At 38.7% G+C, this 19,512-nt stretch overlaps 1 protein-coding gene across 2 annotated transcripts in view; it reads right to left on the reverse strand.

Annotated features, from left to right (window-relative positions):
* The window catches only part of RIF1 (replication timing regulatory factor 1), a 37,705-nt gene that overhangs the window by 9,585 nt on the left and 8,608 nt on the right, over window positions 1-19,512 (reverse strand). For both annotated transcript variants that reach the window (XM_042478443.1, XM_042478435.1), the window contains exons 7-28: window positions 19,053-19,145; window positions 18,831-18,969; window positions 15,449-15,600; window positions 13,283-13,400; window positions 12,578-12,736; window positions 12,327-12,437; window positions 12,091-12,153; window positions 10,680-10,780; window positions 10,210-10,296; window positions 9,746-9,819; window positions 9,132-9,312; window positions 8,594-8,701; window positions 8,358-8,507; window positions 8,156-8,255; window positions 6,935-7,202; window positions 5,245-5,287; window positions 4,343-4,545; window positions 2,792-2,891; window positions 2,384-2,512; window positions 1,251-1,396; window positions 421-510; window positions 269-335 (exon numbers count right to left, since the gene is read on the reverse strand). In XM_042478443.1, the coding sequence (XP_042334377.1) occupies window positions 269-335; window positions 421-510; window positions 1,251-1,396; window positions 2,384-2,512; window positions 2,792-2,891; window positions 4,343-4,545; window positions 5,245-5,287; window positions 6,935-7,202; window positions 8,156-8,255; window positions 8,358-8,507; window positions 8,594-8,701; window positions 9,132-9,312; window positions 9,746-9,819; window positions 10,210-10,296; window positions 10,680-10,780; window positions 12,091-12,153; window positions 12,327-12,437; window positions 12,578-12,736; window positions 13,283-13,400; window positions 15,449-15,600; window positions 18,831-18,969; window positions 19,053-19,145 (2,682 nt within the window). The remainder of the gene's footprint in view (window positions 1-268; window positions 336-420; window positions 511-1,250; window positions 1,397-2,383; window positions 2,513-2,791; window positions 2,892-4,342; window positions 4,546-5,244; window positions 5,288-6,934; window positions 7,203-8,155; window positions 8,256-8,357; window positions 8,508-8,593; window positions 8,702-9,131; window positions 9,313-9,745; window positions 9,820-10,209; window positions 10,297-10,679; window positions 10,781-12,090; window positions 12,154-12,326; window positions 12,438-12,577; window positions 12,737-13,282; window positions 13,401-15,448; window positions 15,601-18,830; window positions 18,970-19,052; window positions 19,146-19,512) is intronic.

Consider the following 19,512-nt stretch of genomic DNA (forward strand, 5'->3'; position numbering starts at 1 on the left):
TTTGGACATAACATGACTCACTAAAAAAGACAATACTGCTCAGCAAAGTTAAAAGCAGTAAGGAAAGAGGAAAACCACATTATGGGTTGTCTGATTCAGTCAAGGAAGCCATACACTATCGGTTAACTGGATACTTGGTTAAAAAAAAAATACAGGTCAGCACATACATATGCTTTGTATGACATGCTAGATCTTTTTCCCGATAATTACTTTATGGTCGAAAAGTATCATTCCCATCTACACCCTCCCAATACAAAGAATAAAATACCTGGGATACTGTTATGTTCTCTTTATTCCCATGTTCTTCTTTCGCATCTACCGAGGTTGCTTTATCCCTAAAATGAAGGCTCCATATTTAGATAAATTGAACATATGAAGACTTTACATTTCAATGCTTTGTTGTCATATCTAAATACTTACACAGAATCTTCCTGGCTTTGGCTATCCTGGGAAAATAAGGCAGTGTCTTGGGAGGCATCTAGATTATTGTACATAGTAGGAATATCAACCCTGCAAAATGAGAACTAATCAAAATTTCAAGAACAACACGAACATCCTAAGTACAGTCCAATGTTTAAAGAATTAAAACTCATGAAGATGGCTACAAAGGAAGAATCAAGAGAAGCTTGCATAAGATTAATCAACTATCCACCTCTGCCTCCTACCTAAAAGAGTCCATAAGCATTAATCAACATCACTCTAGTTACAGAACCCAGGTAAGGAAAAAGAGAGAAGGGGGAGAGCAATTAACTAGGAAGTTCTTTTTGGTCTCTAGAGAGCCACCAAAACACTGTTCAATGCAGTATTTCTGACATCTCCTGGCAACAAAGGGATTAATCAAAATCTAGCATTCTAACTCTGCAAACCTGAAAGATTTACAGTTGTCCCTCCACATTTGTGGCTTTGACTTTTGTGGATTTGATTATTTGCATGTTTGATTAATACGTTTTCCTTAGGTCCTCCAGCGCAATTCGGCTGGAAGGTGACCACAGAGTTGTGCTGGAGAACCTAGAGGTTTCTGAAGAAAACACTTCTCTAGGCATTTGAAGATCCTCCAGCATGATTCTATGATCAACCTCTGGCATATGTTGACCACAGAGTTTCTCTGAAGGACCTGGAGATTTCTAGACAGGTAAAAAGAATCGATTTTTTTTTTATTTGTGGTTTGTCCACATTCACGGAGGTCCTTCACCCCTAACCCAAGCAAATCTGAAGGAACCATTGTATAAAAACAATTTTATTCTACAAACCTTTTAGTTCTTAGAACTTCTTTCTGGTGCTCTGTCAAAACTCTCTCTTTTGTTTCTGGAGGAATAAATACGAAGTCAACAGTATTTTCTTCTTCAAGAAGCATGTTTTTTCTATTTGTTTTCAACTGTGGGAACTCTAGTTTCATCTATTGCATGAAAAAAATAGTTAAAATAAGGTTAAAGAAATTTCTGTTTGTAAAATACCAGCTACATATAGTAAAACATATATATATCAAACACAACACCTCTAGAAGTGAACTAAAAGGGCTGTTCAATCAAGTCCTACAGAGCACCAGACTCTTCTGACTATACCACGCTCACGATCTGGCTTTGTGTGTATGTAAGTATCCTGTTGACTTATGGAGACCCCATGAATCTCATAGGGGTTTCTTAGGCAAGGAATATTCAGAGGTGGCTTTGTCAGTTCCTTCCAATGGACTGTATTCATTGCTGGTGTCCCATCCAAGTACCAACTGGGGCTAATCCTGTTTAGCTTCCAAGATCAGAAAGGATCTAGCACCTTTAGGTCATTTGACTCTACCCTCATGCTTGTGAACTGGACACTGTGTGAACAATACATACTGGGGGGGGGGGGGGGTACTGAAGAGCTCTGTGCATCCCTGAATTATATACTATATCAGACTGTAGGTATAAAAATACAACTACATACACTTAATTAACAAGCAAGTCAAGATATCGGGCTAGAAATTTCAACTTTTCATTGAAATGCTAGGTTTGGTGTATTTAGATGAGAGAGCATTCACACATTTGATGCAAGAGTTGCAATATGGAACAATATAGCCACCAATATGAACATTATATGGCTCTTGTTTTGTTCTCTCATATGAGTAACCAATCATGGGCATTCACACTCTCACTCATTCACTCTCATGTGCATGCACGAACACACACACACACACACACACACACACAGTGAGCGAGCTGTGGTTTTTGCTCATACCTGGGGGTGGAGGAACTGGGTTCTGCCCAGTCAACTGCAAACTTTAACATCTGCAACTGAGTCTACACTATGTAGACATCCTTATTAATAACAAAACTAATGGTGCTTAAGACAGAAAAACTGTTAAGACATGCAAGTAGAAATATTATCCTGGATAGTAAACTATGTTTACCTTGGCAGGTGTTACATGGGGAATACTGTTTTCTTTTAGTTCATTGGTCTGTGCCAGTAGGGAGTCCCTTTTCCCACTTGGATTTACTTCTATTCCACTTATCACAGTATCCCATTGGGAGTTCTCTGTCTATTCCAACAAAATTAAAGACATAATTAAAATACCCTTAAAACACATGCCTTTTGTTTTATTTCATCAGTATTAGACTATGAGAAGTCCTTCTGTCAGGAAGGTTTTTATTTTCATAGCCATGTCAATACTCACTTTTAAAAAAAAGCAGAATGAATTCAAACTTTGGGAGCGTAAGGCAAACTAAGGTCATACAACTCTATATTCTGTCCTATTCATACACCTGAAGAAAAGTATATGACATCAAATTCCAAGACTTTTAGAATGTGCTATACTTACTGAATCTGAATATGTCCCAATACACTCTCCTACCATCTCAATGCTTTCAAAAGCAGGCAATGAGAGAATTGTTTTCTGTCTGGCTTGACACAAAACAGATCTGCAAGGAAGCAAATAACAAAGGTTTTGCTGAAAAACCAGAACTTACACTGACATACAAAGAATGCAAAGTACTACCAATTGCCATCACGCTGGCCTTGGAAAGAAAAGGAAGGCAAAGCTCCACCATGCCTAACCCAGAGGCAGATGAAAGGCCCTCCTCCCTCCATCTTAAATGCAACTGTCCTGGCTTGGGAGGGGGAGAAGAACCAGCAGAATCTGCTGAACTTGATCCCCTTCCCTGTTGCCATTCTCTTCTCTTTTTGTGTAATGTCTTTTCAGATTGTAAACTTGAGGATAGGGAACTGTTAAATTAGCAGTCTGCAAGCCCTTCTGAGAGCATTTATTTCTGTTGAGCAGGGTATGCAATAAATAATTTAAATAAAATAAATAATAAAACTGTTACTTATTTAACTGTCTAAGACTTTTATTTATTTTAAACCTTTGTTATTATCAGACAGTTATGCATACAGTTATTAGTTTGAGCAAACAAGAAAGTGGGGATTTGAATCAGTTCAGCAACTCACCCCACTAAAAAGTGCCAAGAATCCAAAACCTAAAAGCAGTGTAGAGTCATGTTTATTTTACCTCAGAGAACTGCCACCAAAGAATGTCTCATGAGCATGAAGTAGCTTAGAGGAATGGCAGATAAATGCCTACATCCAATTGTTGGTCCCAAGTAGACCCACTGAAGTGTTAACTTACTAAGTTTGCACTGATTCAGTGAGTCTATTCTAGTTGTGACTGAATAAAGGTTAAACAGTACTATCTGCTTGCCTTTTTTCCACTCAGAATTTCACTTTACCACCAAACCAGTTTACTTCTTGAACAAAATTTTAAACAAAAGGACCACTTAGAGAATGCAGTTTTTCAAGGCTGTTTCCAGTTTTTAAATAAAACAGAAACTAGAAGCAACCAAGGAATCTGTAAATGAACAGAATCGCCAAAGGAAGGACTTCTGTTTTGGGAAGCCACTGACACTGACTGTCACATCTGCTTAGGTATTCATGGAGGATAAAGGAGTGCTTTAAAATGCAGCCATTATTTTTTTCCTTTCCAAACTCATCTCTAGAAATCCTTCAAGGTTTACAGCAAGGAAATAAACATTTATGGTATAATCCAGAGATCCCATGTGTTCTGCTCTGGATGGTGATGGGGGGATGACAAAATAACTTTTTATCCATTGTGCCTTCCTCTTTCATGACCACCTCCCATGCTGTTCACGAAAGTGCACTAACCCTTGAAGATCAACTTTGTTGGAGGGTATGGGAGAAGTTGGCCAGAACCACTTGATGCAGTGGGAGATTTTGCTGAATCTAAGTTCTGGAACAGAAGCAGAACAAACCCTTCTATTCAAAAAGGTAGTGTCCTATATGAATGAAGGGAAGCCTCTACAAGAGTATCTGCTCATGTGACTATAGGGTACAGTGCAAGCAGCACAAGTCCTCTTACTTTAACTCTTCTGGGTATGTCAGCATTATGGCTTTACCAAAAGTTGCATTCCAGAACTGAGCAGCTTGAGTGCGGATCTGCTTGCTCTTGCTCGAAAGCATAATGCACAACATTGGAGACAGCTCTTGCAATAGCTCACTGTCAAAAGCTTCAGTATAGTGGGACTGCAAACAGCTAATGCTCTCCACTAACATCTTTTCAAGCTGTAAGAGAAACAGAGTAAGAAATGCATTAAACAGGGACAAAAACAGATAACAAGCAATAATTTGTATTTTCAATTCAGGCATAATTAAGTCTTCTCTGAATCTATCCCTTTAAAAAGTTCTCTCCATTGATCAACTTCAAGATTTGGGGGAGTTTCATCAGAAATCTGTTTAAATACAAGGAATTTATATTGTGATAGTTTTGTGGCTTATGCAAAACACACACATCCACACCACATTATACACCTATGTATCCCTTTTACAGAAGTGGGCTAGAGAGCTGCAGGCATTAAACACAGTGTGCTGTACAAAGGCAGAGGTGAACAACATTCTGGTTACACTCAACCTTTTAGCATCTTTGCATGATGTTTCAGTTATCCTGTTAGCTACAGTCACTGCAAGTCACTCAGTTGAAGTCAATGAGCCACAGCATAAAAGACAACCCTACACCATTTAAGAACTGTGACAAAAGACAGCTATATGATGCATGAGGATACGTTAGCATCCTTGGCTCCATAGAGCCACATTTGCCACTGAATTTCTGTGACAGCTTTGGTGGCAGCTGCAAAAAGGAAAGGGAGTGGCCTCCAAGCTGTAGGACAATATATGCATAAATCCAAAACCCAAAGTTCCTGACTTCTGCACTACAGAAATGTCCACTCTAAGGAGATAGAAGGACAGCACTCTGCATTCTGTTACCTTATTGTTCAGTCCATTAGTCACTCTAGAGACATTTGTAGACCTGCAAAGAAAAGGAGTCATAAAACAGAAGAATACCCATATGGAGAGTATAGTTTTAGCAGTGATTAAAATCAACAGCTCAAATTTAAATTAAGAAACACTCTGGCTATTTCCACACTGCAGAATTAATGATTTGACACCACTTTAACTGCCGTGGCTCTCTGACAAAGAAGGCTAAATATCTTCCAGAACTACATATTCTGTAATACCATAGCATTGAGCCATGGCAGTTAAAGTGGTGTCAAACTGCATTAATTCTGCAGTGCAGACACAAAACAACAATTAATTTCTTAAAACCAGAGTAACCTCCCTCTATTAATCTTCTGTCAGTCAACCAATAGGAGGAGAAAGGTAACAACACGCACACACAATAATAATAATAATAATGTGGCAGCCATTTGTTAATCATTTTAATAATGATACAGTTCATCTCCCAGTATACCTAGCACTCTATGGTGACCAATCCTTCAATGGTTGTTGTTGTTGTTGTGTGCCTTCAAGTCATTTCTGACTTATGGCGACCCTAAGGTGAACCTTTCACAGGGTTTTCCTGGCAACATTTCAGAGGTAATTTGCCACTGCCTTCCCATGAGGCTGAGAGAGTGTGACTTGTCCAAGATGAAGTTGATAAGATTCTCACTGTGATTTCCCACAAAATAAAAAAGGCAAAGCAAACGAAGGACCATAGAATCGTAAGTATACTATTGTGTTTTATGGGTTTATGGCTGAGTTGGGAATAAGACCTTGGTTTCCAGAGTCCTAGTTCAACATTCAAGCCATTACACTCTCCTTCAATAAAGGTCTTCTTTAAATTATGTTATGTACCAACCTTCTATCCTTCATTAATTGTATTCCATGAATAGTGCTGAAGATAGTGTGTCCTGTGATTTAATGCTCATTTTTGTATGACTAGTTTCAATTCTGCTTTCAATAGAAACTATATTAAAAGTACAAAGGAAAAAGTATGCAAAGGATTCACTGTTTATTCATCAATAGGTGTATGATTTTCATAACAAAAATCACATCCATGTTTTACTGTTTTGTTTTTCCTTTGTTAAACTTACTGTTTTGCATTGTCTGAAATTTTTACTTAAAAAACAACCTGGGGTGGAAAATAAGCCAAATAATCATTTGGCTTTATCGCAGTCGTTTCCAAAACAGATTCAGTCCAGGAAGCTGAAAACACTAGATGTGCAAGAAAAAAATACAGACTAGTCCAGTTAAAGGACTGGACTGGATAGAATACCAATATAATATTTCAATTTAATATGTTGTTTAAAATGTAATGTTAGCTTTCATAGTCCAGGGCATAAGATTAACTATTCAGGCACAATACATATCCTGCCAGATTAGCAAATACTGCACTACAAGGATGTTAAACTGAGAAAAGAGTTAAAATCAGATTCTAACCTCCTGTACTTTCTTGCTACTTTTTGTAAATAACAACAACAGTAAAATGCTGCAGTTGTACAACATCCACATCAAGGTGATAAAGTGCTCTTTGAATAAAGCACTAATAAAGTATGACCTAATTGTTTTGATGCAATACTTCACCTTCTTGCACATGACAACTTAGCCACAGTAGGCTAAAAGCAGACTGCAACTGTGCTAGCAATATAATGCAATGTGATGATCCTTATGCACTTACTTTGTTTTTTCGTAAAATACTGCTAGTGGTTTCGTAACAATTCTGAATAGAGGTCTGATGACCGAAGGCAAAGAGATGTGGCCAATGATATTCTGAAGAGTTCCAATAACAGAAGCACCAACAGGAGCCAGTTTTTCAAGACCAGATTCTTTGGATGCAAGCATGTGCAGAGTGGTTACCAGCATCATCAGAAGTTTCACTAAGGATGATAGCTTGCCAAGGGGATCATCTTTCTTCTTTTTGGACCAATCTGTAGGTGTCTGTGGGGCTGAACAACAAGTTTATATTGTTAATACTGATTTAAGACCAAGGCAGTTCCATATTAAAATATGATGTTATTCAGATTTATAATAGATTATGCTTGGGGCAAACCAGAGGCCACTCTGGCTCCGATCACTCTGGGACCGAGGCAACTAGATGGCCTGCTTCCAAATGAGCTGCTTTTTGCCACTCCTTTTGCTGGCAGCCTTGGAGCAGCTTCCGGCTGCATCAGGGGCATGATTCATCTAAACGCCAAGCCCTCAAAGCAGCTGGAAGCTGCTCTATTTAGCCCATCTGTTTCAGGCCCTTGCTATTTAATCACAAATATCAATGAAGGAGAATGATGATGATGATGATGATGATGATGATGATTTATTCTTCAAATCTTTCTACTATGAGAGTGTACAATTGGCCCTTTGCATCCACTGGGGTTTGATTCCATGATCCCCCATAGATAACAAAATCTGTGGATGCTCAAGTCCCATTATATACAATGGCATAGTAAAATGGGGCCTCTTGTATAAAATGGGTTTGATTATTGGAATTTATATATTTTAGGGAATATTTTCAAACCATGGATGCTTGAATCCGTAGATAAAGTATCTGTGGATATGAAGGGCCAACTCTAATTTAATTCTTGGAAAAGTGCACTTTCAATACTTAATATAATTTAGAGATCCATGCCAGACTGCAAAATCCTGCACTCCTTTCCCTCCCACTCTTCAATTATACAAATCCTAGATTCCAAGGGAATTCTGGTTAGCAGCAGGCATGGTCAATGTCTGATCATATTAAGGGCAGTGAAACATGCAAAGGTGTATACAGTGGGAACAGGGTGTATGTGAATACTAAGTGAGAGGTGGACCCCAAAACAGAGAGCATGGAGAATGCAGTATCTTTTAAAAAAAGCTGTTTCACACAGCAAGAAGTCTGCTGCTTGTCATAACTTGTTACACTTACATCTATTTGATGGCTGATACTTGGTACCATAAGGTGCAAAATTGATGCAGTCAACCATAACTGATGTAATGTGAGAGAGACCATCCAACATGGACTGATTCTAAAGGGGAAAAATTGTCAAATAAAGACAGAATGAGACAAATGGTGAGATTTTGTCTACTGGACTGGGCCACATTTTCTATTAATGTATATATATACTTACAATTTGGGTTTCATCTTCTATCCCAGATATTATTTTGGCACAGAGTTCTTCACAGCATAAATTGTCTTCTGCTGTTGCCACCAAGAGTGCACAACGGGCAAAGGCTCTATAGAGCTCTGACCAGGAACGTAGCAATGTTTTCAGTGTAGGCTGTAACAAAAACAAAAAGTCTGATGGGTTTTCTTTTCTAAATAGTGACTATTGATACATAACACTCAGATATATTGGTTTCCTACCTGTGGAAATTCAGAATATGGGAAGATGTGTTTTATAGGCAGCAACAAAGCACTGTAAATTGCACTGAAGTTATGTTCCAAAGCATCACCTTGATTGACTTCATTTGTCTAAAGAAGAAACCAATGTTGGAAAAAAAGCTGTGAATTTGTAGTGCATAAAGTACTCACAATCCCAGTTTGGTTTTTTTGAGAAATTATTCACACGCGCAACCTTTTACAACTAGGAATTTATGGTCTATACTTGCTTAAAACACAATGAAATACTCGGATTTTCTTTTAAAAATATAATTCCAACACTAGTTACTTCACTGGCAAGTATGAAGCTATGTTAATTTAAAATATTCTACAATCAGAATATACACATAGTAAGTAGGCAAGTGGAGCTAATTTGCTTGTACTGAGGTACTAGCAATGCTTCAGAAAGTAATGAGAAGTTCCTAACTGACATATTTCTCTCCAGTGAAATGTATACTAATGATATCACTTGGTGCTTCTTTGTTAACAGGCATTTAGGGATATAAAAGCAAGTTGAATGTACCTGGTTAATCCATTCAGTTAATGGGTTAACTACAGTGCTCCATATTCGCCAGAGATGTTCCTTGTTTTCCAGATATTGTGCACTTTGATTAACAATTGTGAATACTGATTCACTAAAAGCCAGAGGGGATGTAGGGCCAGACAAAACAAATCCTACAAGAGATTCATAATTCAAGAAAAACCTAATAAAAAAAGAACAGATATTCAGTAACTGGCACAGCTTGGACTTTTAGGGGTGGGGCTACATCAGTTATGCTTTTAAAACAGTAAAAGATTAGCCCTACGCTGGCATTTTGTCTACTATATGGACCTTCATGCTAAGTTCCAGGATATCTATCTGTATTCCAGAGTGTTGAGCATGAAGATCAGTACTGGCCACCAGAACTATGTCTGATGTTATTTGGTTATAGGATTGGGAATTCAGATTTGTCTCCATTTCCACTTTCATCCTACAAGTAGGCAAACCTGCATAGGGCTATTGCCATTATGCAATACATCCATTAGACAAAAAATTCTCAGTAAATAACCACACTAAATTCAGGTATAAGGCTATCTGGTCACAAACAAAGGGGAACAACAAAACAAAAACCCAAACCTTTGTTCAGGAATGCCTACCTTTCTTCTTGAACACAGCATTTCAACAGATCTTCCCGGAAAGAGAGCTGAATTAAAAACAATGCTGGGGTTCCCTGGCAGGGAAGAGAGAAAAATCATCACTGAACTTAGTTTCCACATACATCAGCCTTGTTATGTCATAAGTATTTATGGATTTATGCTGATTAAAAAATCCAGGCCCAGATTACCACCACCACTAGCTAGAAAAGAAAAAAAAAAGCTTTATTTATAGCCCCCTGCTATACTGATCTTAGAATTTAAGACTTAGCTGGTAACTCCACTGAATCCAAAATAGCAACACACATACACTTTCAGAGATATTTTTGGTTCAGGTCTACATGACATCCATGAAACAAACAAGGGTAATACAGTCTTTTCTACATTATAAATGATGAGGAATACCAAGTTTAAACATGCCAACAGATAGAAAAATGGACTGACCACACACACACACACACACTTACATTTAGAAGATCCATATTGGCAACCTGATAGGCTGGTGATCCTAATACTTTTGGAGGTAATTCTTTAATTGTGATTTCTATCAGAGACTAATGGAGTAAAAACAAAACACCTTTTATGCATCTGAAATTAATGATGAAACAATTATCAGGCATTAATATTATATTATAACTACTAATGTGGTGCTTGTCTGATTTTAGAAATTATGAGCTATCAGGATGAAAAGCAAGGCTTGTTCAGAAGGAGTGTTCTGCAGTATGAGTGAAGGAACAATTCCTAAAGGCTAGCATTTGCTTTGACAAACTTCATTTTTGAGAACTACATGTAGTTTGAACCCGCAGTTAAATCCTTATCACTGTTTAAGCTAGCACTTTACCAGCCTCTGAGCAATAGCTGACCAATTCTGGATTCAAGTTATCTAGATACACTGCCTCTTTAAAAGCATGCACACACAAACTGTAGTAATACTTACCAGTGACATTAATACAGGCAGTTCATTTGACAAGACAGTATTTTTTAAGGCCTGCAGCAACATTGTAAGTATCTCTGAACTCTGCCGCTCTTTTTTGCTGCCTGCAAATAAGTGATGCAAAATGAAGTTTTTCAACATTCTTTGCTTAACTCTGAAACACAGTCAGCACCATTTAATTTAAAATTAGAGCTGCCAGTCCTTAAAACAGTGTTCTTGTTTTCAGGACAAGCATTCATGTCTACTAACTCTATGTGTACACAGTTTGCTAAACAAACTATACTGAAGATGTGCAAACAAAGCTGTGGTCCAGAAAAGTAACTTTTCCAGGTAATTTCACATAATTTTTGTGCCAATTTGTTTTGCCATACTTTTGTTCCACACTGTTTTTTGGTCAAAAAGGCACGTTACAGACTGCCCATAAAGGGCGGTCTCACGCCACTGTCGGTTGCAGCGCAGAGGAGTCGCAGCAGCCAAACCGCGCGACTCCTCCGTGCTGCAAATAAGAAGTGCCAAAATGGCGCTTCTCCTTGCAGCGCAGATATGATGCCGCGAGGCGCCAATGGCGCACTCGCATCATATATGCTGTGCGATGTGTGGACGCAGTGCGTCCGCTACGTAAACATGGCAGCCCCCGTGTGGAAGGGGTGCTGCCATTTTGTACAGACTCGGTCTGTATTAGGGTTAGGGGCGTCCGGAAGTGACGCCCCTTTCTAACCCTAATACGGACCCAGTCTATAGGCCCGTTTGTAACGGGCCAAAGATCTCTAAAAGGTGGCTCACAACTGTATATAAATACAGCACCACAATAAAATACAACTGAAGCATTAAATTAGCTATGGCAGAGTTCTTGTTCTATAAGAAAAGGAAAGGGACTGGAGACCCTCAGTAAATGAGAGAAGTGGTAGGACAGGGCTAGGAAAGCTAAGTTTACGGGTCCAGATTTAAATATACTCACAAACCTAACCAAAGAATATACAGTGGTACCCCGGGTTACGAATTTAATTCGTTCCGCCGCCGCTTTCGTAACCCGAAAGGCTTTCGCAAGCCGAAAACCCATAGGCGCTAATGGGGAAAAGCCGCGATTTGGTGCGAAAAAGCGCCGAAAAGCACCAAAATTTCTTTCGAAACCCGAAATAACCTTCGTAACCCGGAACAGTTTTTTTTTAATTGATTTTTTTCGTAACCCGGAAATTTCGTAAGGCGGCGCATTCGTATCCCGGGGTACCACTGTATTCAATACCGTCCAGTTTATACATTATTCAGCTTAAATTAGTTTCTCTGTTACTGCTGAAGCATTAGAACTAAGATTCCAAGGCCTATGAGGCATTTGCCTCAATGAGGAATTTTACACATTCAGCATTTCATTTTCACATAGCCCTCTATGTACAACAACAGAAATATAATTTGTTACCTGATTCAATTGCAGCTCTTACAAAATCAATCATTTTCCTCCATATAGTGCTCAGAATAATATCTGCATGACAACAGATAAAGCTTAATCAGCTGAAATACTCAGATGTTGAATGTCATGTAACAAAGCAATGATAGTGCTAGATTATATATTTCAACCACTTAATTATTTGAAGAACCTTCTTCACAGGTTGGGCAGCATGAAGATGGGGGGCAGGGGTAAAAAAGAAATCTTACCAGAAGCATCTTTCCCAACTGCAATGAAGCCATCCTGAACTGCATTTATGAATGTACTTGCATGTTTACAGAAGAAGGAAGGACTGCTAATTACTGAGTACTGAAGAGGTTCTAGATGGTTGAAGAGAGAAAAAAAATAAACATAATTCTGAAACAAGAGAGTAGCCAGCAGTTTAAAAGAAATATAAAATGCAAACCAATGCTCTGGTATGTGAACTTGATGGGGCCTTCTCAAAAATATATGAGATTACCTAAACTAAGTACAATACTGTTATCCTTGGCAAAATTCAACACTTCTGGCCCCATGAAGAAATGAAGCAGCATTTCAATTCCTAGAAGCTGAATAGATGGAATAGCCATAACGCCTCCAATGCTAGAATTCAGCTTCAACCTTGGACAAGCAGCGTTTCCTACAACAGAAAGAAGAAACAAACAAAAGTTTTAGATGTATGAGAAGTACAGAAAGCAAAGAGGGCAAGGGAAGATTAAAAGGAAGGTTCATCTTTTTTAAAACAAAATCTAGACAATATTGTAATTCAGATAAGTTTTTACTCTTAGCCTGTCCATCTTAATTAGACAGAACTATATCAACTTGCAGGAATATGTAGGAACAGCAGACAAGGAATTCTATATACTAAAATTGATAATTAACATAACTATGATCTGGGTGAAATAATTATTTTAGAAAACAACACACTCAATACAGTGTTCTTTTTTCTTTCTATTTTTTTTACCCCAGTTATTCCACAAAGAACTGCTATATACTGCATAAAAACAAGACATAAACATAGATGTAAATTTTCTGAATTTTTCACCCTTGAAAAAGGAGCTTGGAAGAGCATATAACGGACTTTTGCATTTTATTGTCATTGTATTGTAACCAATCATTTCAGTGTCTTGTCTCTTATACTCAAAAACAACACAACTATTGTGTATCAGTGGGAAAGAGGTCATACCTGATTTCTGTGCAGAACCTGGTGTTAGTAAACTCTGATTAATAGACAACCTTGATGAATTTCCTTGTAGGAAAGAGGAATCAATGCTTAAAGTGCTCTGAATTAATGGTACACACACCTAAAAAAGAAAATGAGTATTAATGCATGAGTGCTGCCATGAGATTTCAAACATTTGGCCACAATTACCTGATCCAGCAATATGCTTCACTACAATATGTTCCACTTTCCACTACCAGGTATCCTATATCTAACAGGATACAGGTAAACCTTAGTTAATAAAGCCTCTGAAAAAGAATATCCTTTTTACAAAGTCTTTAATGATTGTGTGATAATGGTCTCTCCCAACACAGCTGAGGGGTATGGGGTATGTTCTCTTCTCCAGGTAAACAAAGAGTTAATTATATGATGGTTTAGGTTAGTTTTATTGGGGATCAGATTCAGAAGGAAATAACCCAAATTATGAGACAAATGTCCAATGAGGATGACCAGTTTGAGAAGTGAGCAAGCTTCCAGGTGCTTCCATGACAAGAGATTATAATAACAAAAGTGCCACAAGGTACAAGAAACTTTGAAGAGACTTTGAAAATATCTTGTACAGTAAGGCACATTATTTCAGCTAACACGACTAGCTGAATGTCTCTACTCTACTCATAACACAGATGAGGTTCTGGGTTTTTGGATGTTCATGGAAAGTTGGGAATCTGGACCTCTTTGTTCAACCTACAACCAAACTTCCTTAGGGATGACCAAGCTTCCCTAGGGACAATGAAACGGGCAACACTTCCTCAATTCCCAAAGTCTCCCATGTTTGAGCCACTGTTTTTAATACCTCTCATGTTGGAAGCATCTCAAAGCTTTCACACTTCTTCCAAGCTTCCTCATTAGACAATCCTCTCTTGTGATCTGTCACTCCTTTGTCATGCTGACCCTCAATAAAAGTAGTCTAACCTAACCATCATATCATTAACCCTTTCTTTACCTGAAAGAGAGACCACAGCCCTCCGCTGTGTTGCCCGGATATTGGGAGAGCCTATTATCAGACTGCCCAGCCCTGACTTTTCTTTCTCATCTTCTGTCTATCTAGAAGATTAATTGCCATCAGATTTGGGAGTATGGTGAAGGAGGGCTGGAGAAACACACATTTTTCGTGTTAGGCTGCAGCAGATGTCTGCAGTGGAATAAGGCTTGAAGTGGGAAAGAATGGGATTCTGCACTAACAGATCCTACTGTACCTGTGTGTGCCTGCCTACAGCAGATACGGTTACCAGCAGTTGCCTCCAGAATTCGTTGTTAAACAAGTGCAGACAGCAGGAAAAGGGGAAAGCAGATAAAGCTGTCTAACTAACTACCCCATCTCTAGATTCATTTTGGAAAAATTCTGAAATGTTTTTCTTTATATTTGCAAAGCTCACCTACCCTGGCTGTTTCATTTCACATCTGCACATTGTTAGTTGGGAATAAAAAAGTCTGCCAAAATACATGAAACTACTCTTTTTGTATGTGTGTAGAAACTTATCCCTATTCTTTCCATATTACTTTTGCCTCTGGTACCAATTTTTCTCTTGAAGTAATATCCAAGAACACATCTATTTTATTAACAGAGACATACCTGTAAAGTATGCCAAACTACATCCAGTATGTCAACTATTGTATATAAATAAGTTCATGAAAGCTGCACAACAGCAGGTGCAGGACTGCATCAGACTCCAAGTATGAATTCATGTGTTACACTTCTATTAGGCTTTCAAATTTGATGGCAGTCATGACCATCTTAAATACAGGCCAATGTGTGAACATAAAGAAATGCTGTATAATTTGTTCTCTTGTGTGAAAAGGTGTCAATGAATAAAATCTAAGTGAGATGCATTCAGAAAGCCTATTTTAATACAAGAAGCAGAGTAGTGTAGTGGTTTGAGCATTGGACTCTGGAGACCAGGGTTCAAATCCCTGCTTGACCATGGGTGACCTTCAGCAAGCCACACTCTCTCAGCCTGAGTATGCCAATGGCAAACCTCCTCTGAACAAATCTTACCCAGAAAACCCTGTGATAGCTTTAGGGTCATCGTAAATTGGAAACAGCTGGAAGGCACACAACAACAACAACAACAACAACAACAACGTTTTAATATATGCTTAATATTACAGTAATGTATAAGATGAAGTTACCTGTTCAAAATGGGCTGGGAGCTGAGGTCCGAGCCTCATCAGTAAATACCACCAGACTTCTAGTTTCGTCAGTGCCAGTGCTTCAGTTCTCACGTGGATGGAGCTCAAAGGTTGCATGAGTAACTTTAGCCTTTTTGCACTGCATAAAATCTCTTTGGATACAAGGGTTGAAAACACTGTTAAAATTTACTGCAAAGCCAAAATCAATTCAAGATTTTTGGCTTAAATGACCTTGCATATTTTAGACATAGAAGATGGACTTGGCTAACTAATACACAGTGCTGACTGTACATTTGCTTATATTTGTTTTGATTAGTGACCCCACAGTGATGTGTCTGAACTCATTCAGCCACCCTATCACCTCACAAATACCAAACCTAGGTATTTCTATTGTGGCCACTTTGAGTTCCCTCACTAAATGTGTATTATTTTGATGGCTCTATCCTCCACCTTGAACAGATTTTGATGGTCCTATCCTCCACCTTGATCCCATGTTATGAAAAAAGTGGGACATAAACTAAAACAAATAAATAAATCCTCTGGGGAATATGACTGGAAATCAATCATCCAGGGCCAACAAAGAGTGAAAAGCCCTCCCCTAACTGTCTTCTTTTCCTTCTGTTCAGAAAAAATATGGGAAATAAGGTGCTGCTATCTGCTGTGGAACAAAGTACCTCCAACAAGCACCATATAACTACCGGTAAGTGTTTTTTGGCTTAACGGAGGTAGGGGACTGGCAATTACTATTTTCCAGTGTGCCAAGGACCAGCACTAAACTTGTGCTCACTGGATACAATTGTTTCTTTCCTGGAAACTTGCCAAGGACTAGCAGCCAAAATCTCAGGGGCTAGTACTGATTCAGAGACTCCCTTGCGTAGTATATATATAACCTGCTTTTCAATTATTTCTCTGTTTTGATAATGCCTGGGGGAATGCAGGGGAGTGCATTCTTGGTGTACCCAACAAAGCAAGCCCCAACTTTAAACAACTGTCTGGAAATAACAGGCATTAACTGGTAAGCACACTCTTCAGCAATTCTAATATTCAATAGAATTCAATCCAGGATATCAACATTATAGTCCAGAATAACAGCATCTCAGACCAAACATTTCTGTAATTTGTTTTAATCTACAGAAGTGGGATGCATATTTACAGATGCAACTAGTGTGTGTATGTCTATTCAGGACACAAGCCCTCTGAGAAATACTTTGTTGACTTCAAATGGGCTGATGTATCTAAGAATGTACAAATGGGACCTATAATTCTAGCTGTCAGGACACACAGTAAGAATTTCCAAATACTACATTATATTGCTTGAAATCTCAGGTTAAACAGTAACAACGCAGTAAGAAAATTTTTAAAAAATTACTCAGAACCATTTTCCATTAGCTCAACAGTAGTACTAAAAAGTGGCCTTTGTTGGATTACAGTGAGGGTGTTCTGTGAATACAGATGTTTCCATATGTATTCCTACAACACACTAGATATTTAGAATGTTGCTACCATCTCCTTATAGTAGGAAGAAGTAATGATGGCCTAGTTAGATGGGGCCGCTGGTTTGCTTTAGGTATACAGGTCTACAAACTCAACCAAGGAAGAGTATGTTAACTCACCAACAACTTAAATTGTTTAAAATAGATTAGCTAACACATTGCAGAAATAATCCTGTTTGAGACCGCTTTAACTTCTCTGGCTCAATGCTAGGGATTCCTGGAAATTATAGTTTATTGTGGCATCAGAACTCTCTGACAGAGAAGGCTAAATGTTACACAAAACTACATTTCCCAGATTTTTGTAGCACTGAGCCAGGGCAGATAGAGTGGCCTCAAACTGGATTATTTTTGCAGTGTGTTTTGGACTTAAATTACAGACACATGACATATTTCAAGATGTTGTATACAAGATGAATTTCCCTTAACCAAAATGCTTGGGACCAGAGATGCTTTTGATTTTGGAGTTTTTCAGATTTTAGATACAGGTTTATAAAATGGTGTAGGGCAGCAGCAAGCCCCAGCCACATGCCCCACATTTTTGGGGCTCCCTTACCTCTAGAGAGAGGAGCAAGAGGAGGTATATGGCACAGCTAACTCTGCTACCAAGTTTTGCACAAGTAGTGGTCGCAGTGGCTGCTGCTGCTCCTCTCCTGTCACCCTACTTCCCAAAGCTACAAGCAGCAGTGGCAGCGATTCCCGTCCACACAAGATCTGGGTAGGAAAAGGATTGACTGGGATCCTGGATCCAGTGGTAGAAGGAAGGAAGGAAGGAAGGAAGGAAGGAAGGAAGGAAGGAAGGGAGAGGACTGTTTTTTGTTTTGGTGAGGGATTCTCCACTGGGCCTAGGCTGGAGACGGTTGCGAGCAGTGGCCCCTACCACATCCTGTTCTAGATCTCATTTGGCTGGGGATGGTGGTGGAGCAAGGCATCAGCCACCACTTGTATAGTTTGGCAGTGAATTTGGCCCCTCCCCCCCCCCCCCCCCAAATGCATACCAGGTGGATTGGTATTATCATAATATTTCAGAAGTATTTCAGACTGGATCATTTTGCAGCAGAAGATACATGCAAAGGACTGGGAATTGCACATTACATTTACTCACAATGATATATAAATATATACTAGGACTTGTACCACTACACAACTCCCATTACCTCAGTATAACATACCTAGTAGTTTTGTATGATGAGACAAGAGCAAATTTATTAACACCTACAATAAATGGAGTAACACTGAACAGCAATCCTTCAAAATAGGTAAATGGCCTTACTAGGATGGCAAAATTTAGCAGATAGGAAATAATCCAGACACCACTTTAATTGCCATGGCTCAATGCTATGTAATCCTGGAATTTGTAGTTTATTGTGGCACCAGAGCTCTCTGACAGAGAAGACTCAATATCTCATAAAACTATAATTCCCAGAATTCCATAGCACTAATCCATGATAAAGTGGTGTCAAACTGGATTATTTCTGCAGTGTGGATGCAGTCTCAGTGACAACTGAATATGCTTGACAGGCAAACTGCACAAGTAAGTTAATGTGGCAAGCAGTGTAAATAACCACTCTTACTGGTAAACTTTATATGCATTTATGTGGCAAGTGAGGACATATGGCAAGTGTGGCAATATTTATGCATCATCTGCAACACTGCCCAAAGTTACACTCGTGCAGATCTGACTTGAGTGCACTACTGAAAAATCTGCATTGCTCTTACTCATGCACACAGAATGCTACAAAATACCAAGCACCTGGGACTGAATCCCACTGAGAGCAGTACAACCTGCTTCCCAAAAGCAGAAACAGATCACATGAGAATACAACAGCCTTTTCTTTGTGTTTCAACTTGAATAGTAAAATAAAAGCCAAATATTTGGAGTTTTAGTCTACCTGGGTTTAGAGCAAAATTATCAATCAGACTCTTCCATGCAATGAATGCAATTTTCTTTACCACTGGTGACCCACTACGAAATCCAAGTTCTTCCAACTGCAGTAATGAATTGATAAAGCTTCCACTACGATGCAACGCCTGCAAGTAAAAAGCCAGAGTTGACATACACACCAATTCAATGCCTGCATTAGTTAAAACAAAGAAATTAGTATCCAACTTACTTTGCCAAGCAGCTTTACAAACAGAGGCCATAGTTTCAAAACATATGTCTCATTTTTTGATGAGAAAAGCTTCTGGAGTTCTGGAATTATTTTCTGCAAAAATATAGCACATAAAATTTATGAAGATGATAGCTTTGATGACAACAATTGCGCACATACACACAAGTAATTTTTCTTTTCCGAGAGAGAGAGAGAGAGAGAGAGAGAGAGAGAGAGAGAAGTTCAGATAGCAGTGGACTGATGGATAAAATATCATAGTAATAATGAGAAAACAAAAGCAGGAAAGGGGTTGTTAGGGAAAAGATGGAAATCAACAGCTATTAGCCAATAAAGTTAAAAACAACCTATATTTACAGGCATAATACAACTGGGGCAGTTATTGGAAAAGAAATTAAATTTCCCAGAATCTGTTCACCAGCAAGGCTAGTGACAAAGGTGAATAGGGGATTCTGGGAGCTGT

The sequence above is a fragment of the Sceloporus undulatus genome, chromosome 1 (genome assembly GCF_019175285.1).
Source record: "Sceloporus undulatus isolate JIND9_A2432 ecotype Alabama chromosome 1, SceUnd_v1.1, whole genome shotgun sequence".
Taxonomy (NCBI): domain Eukaryota; kingdom Metazoa; phylum Chordata; class Lepidosauria; order Squamata; family Phrynosomatidae; genus Sceloporus; species Sceloporus undulatus.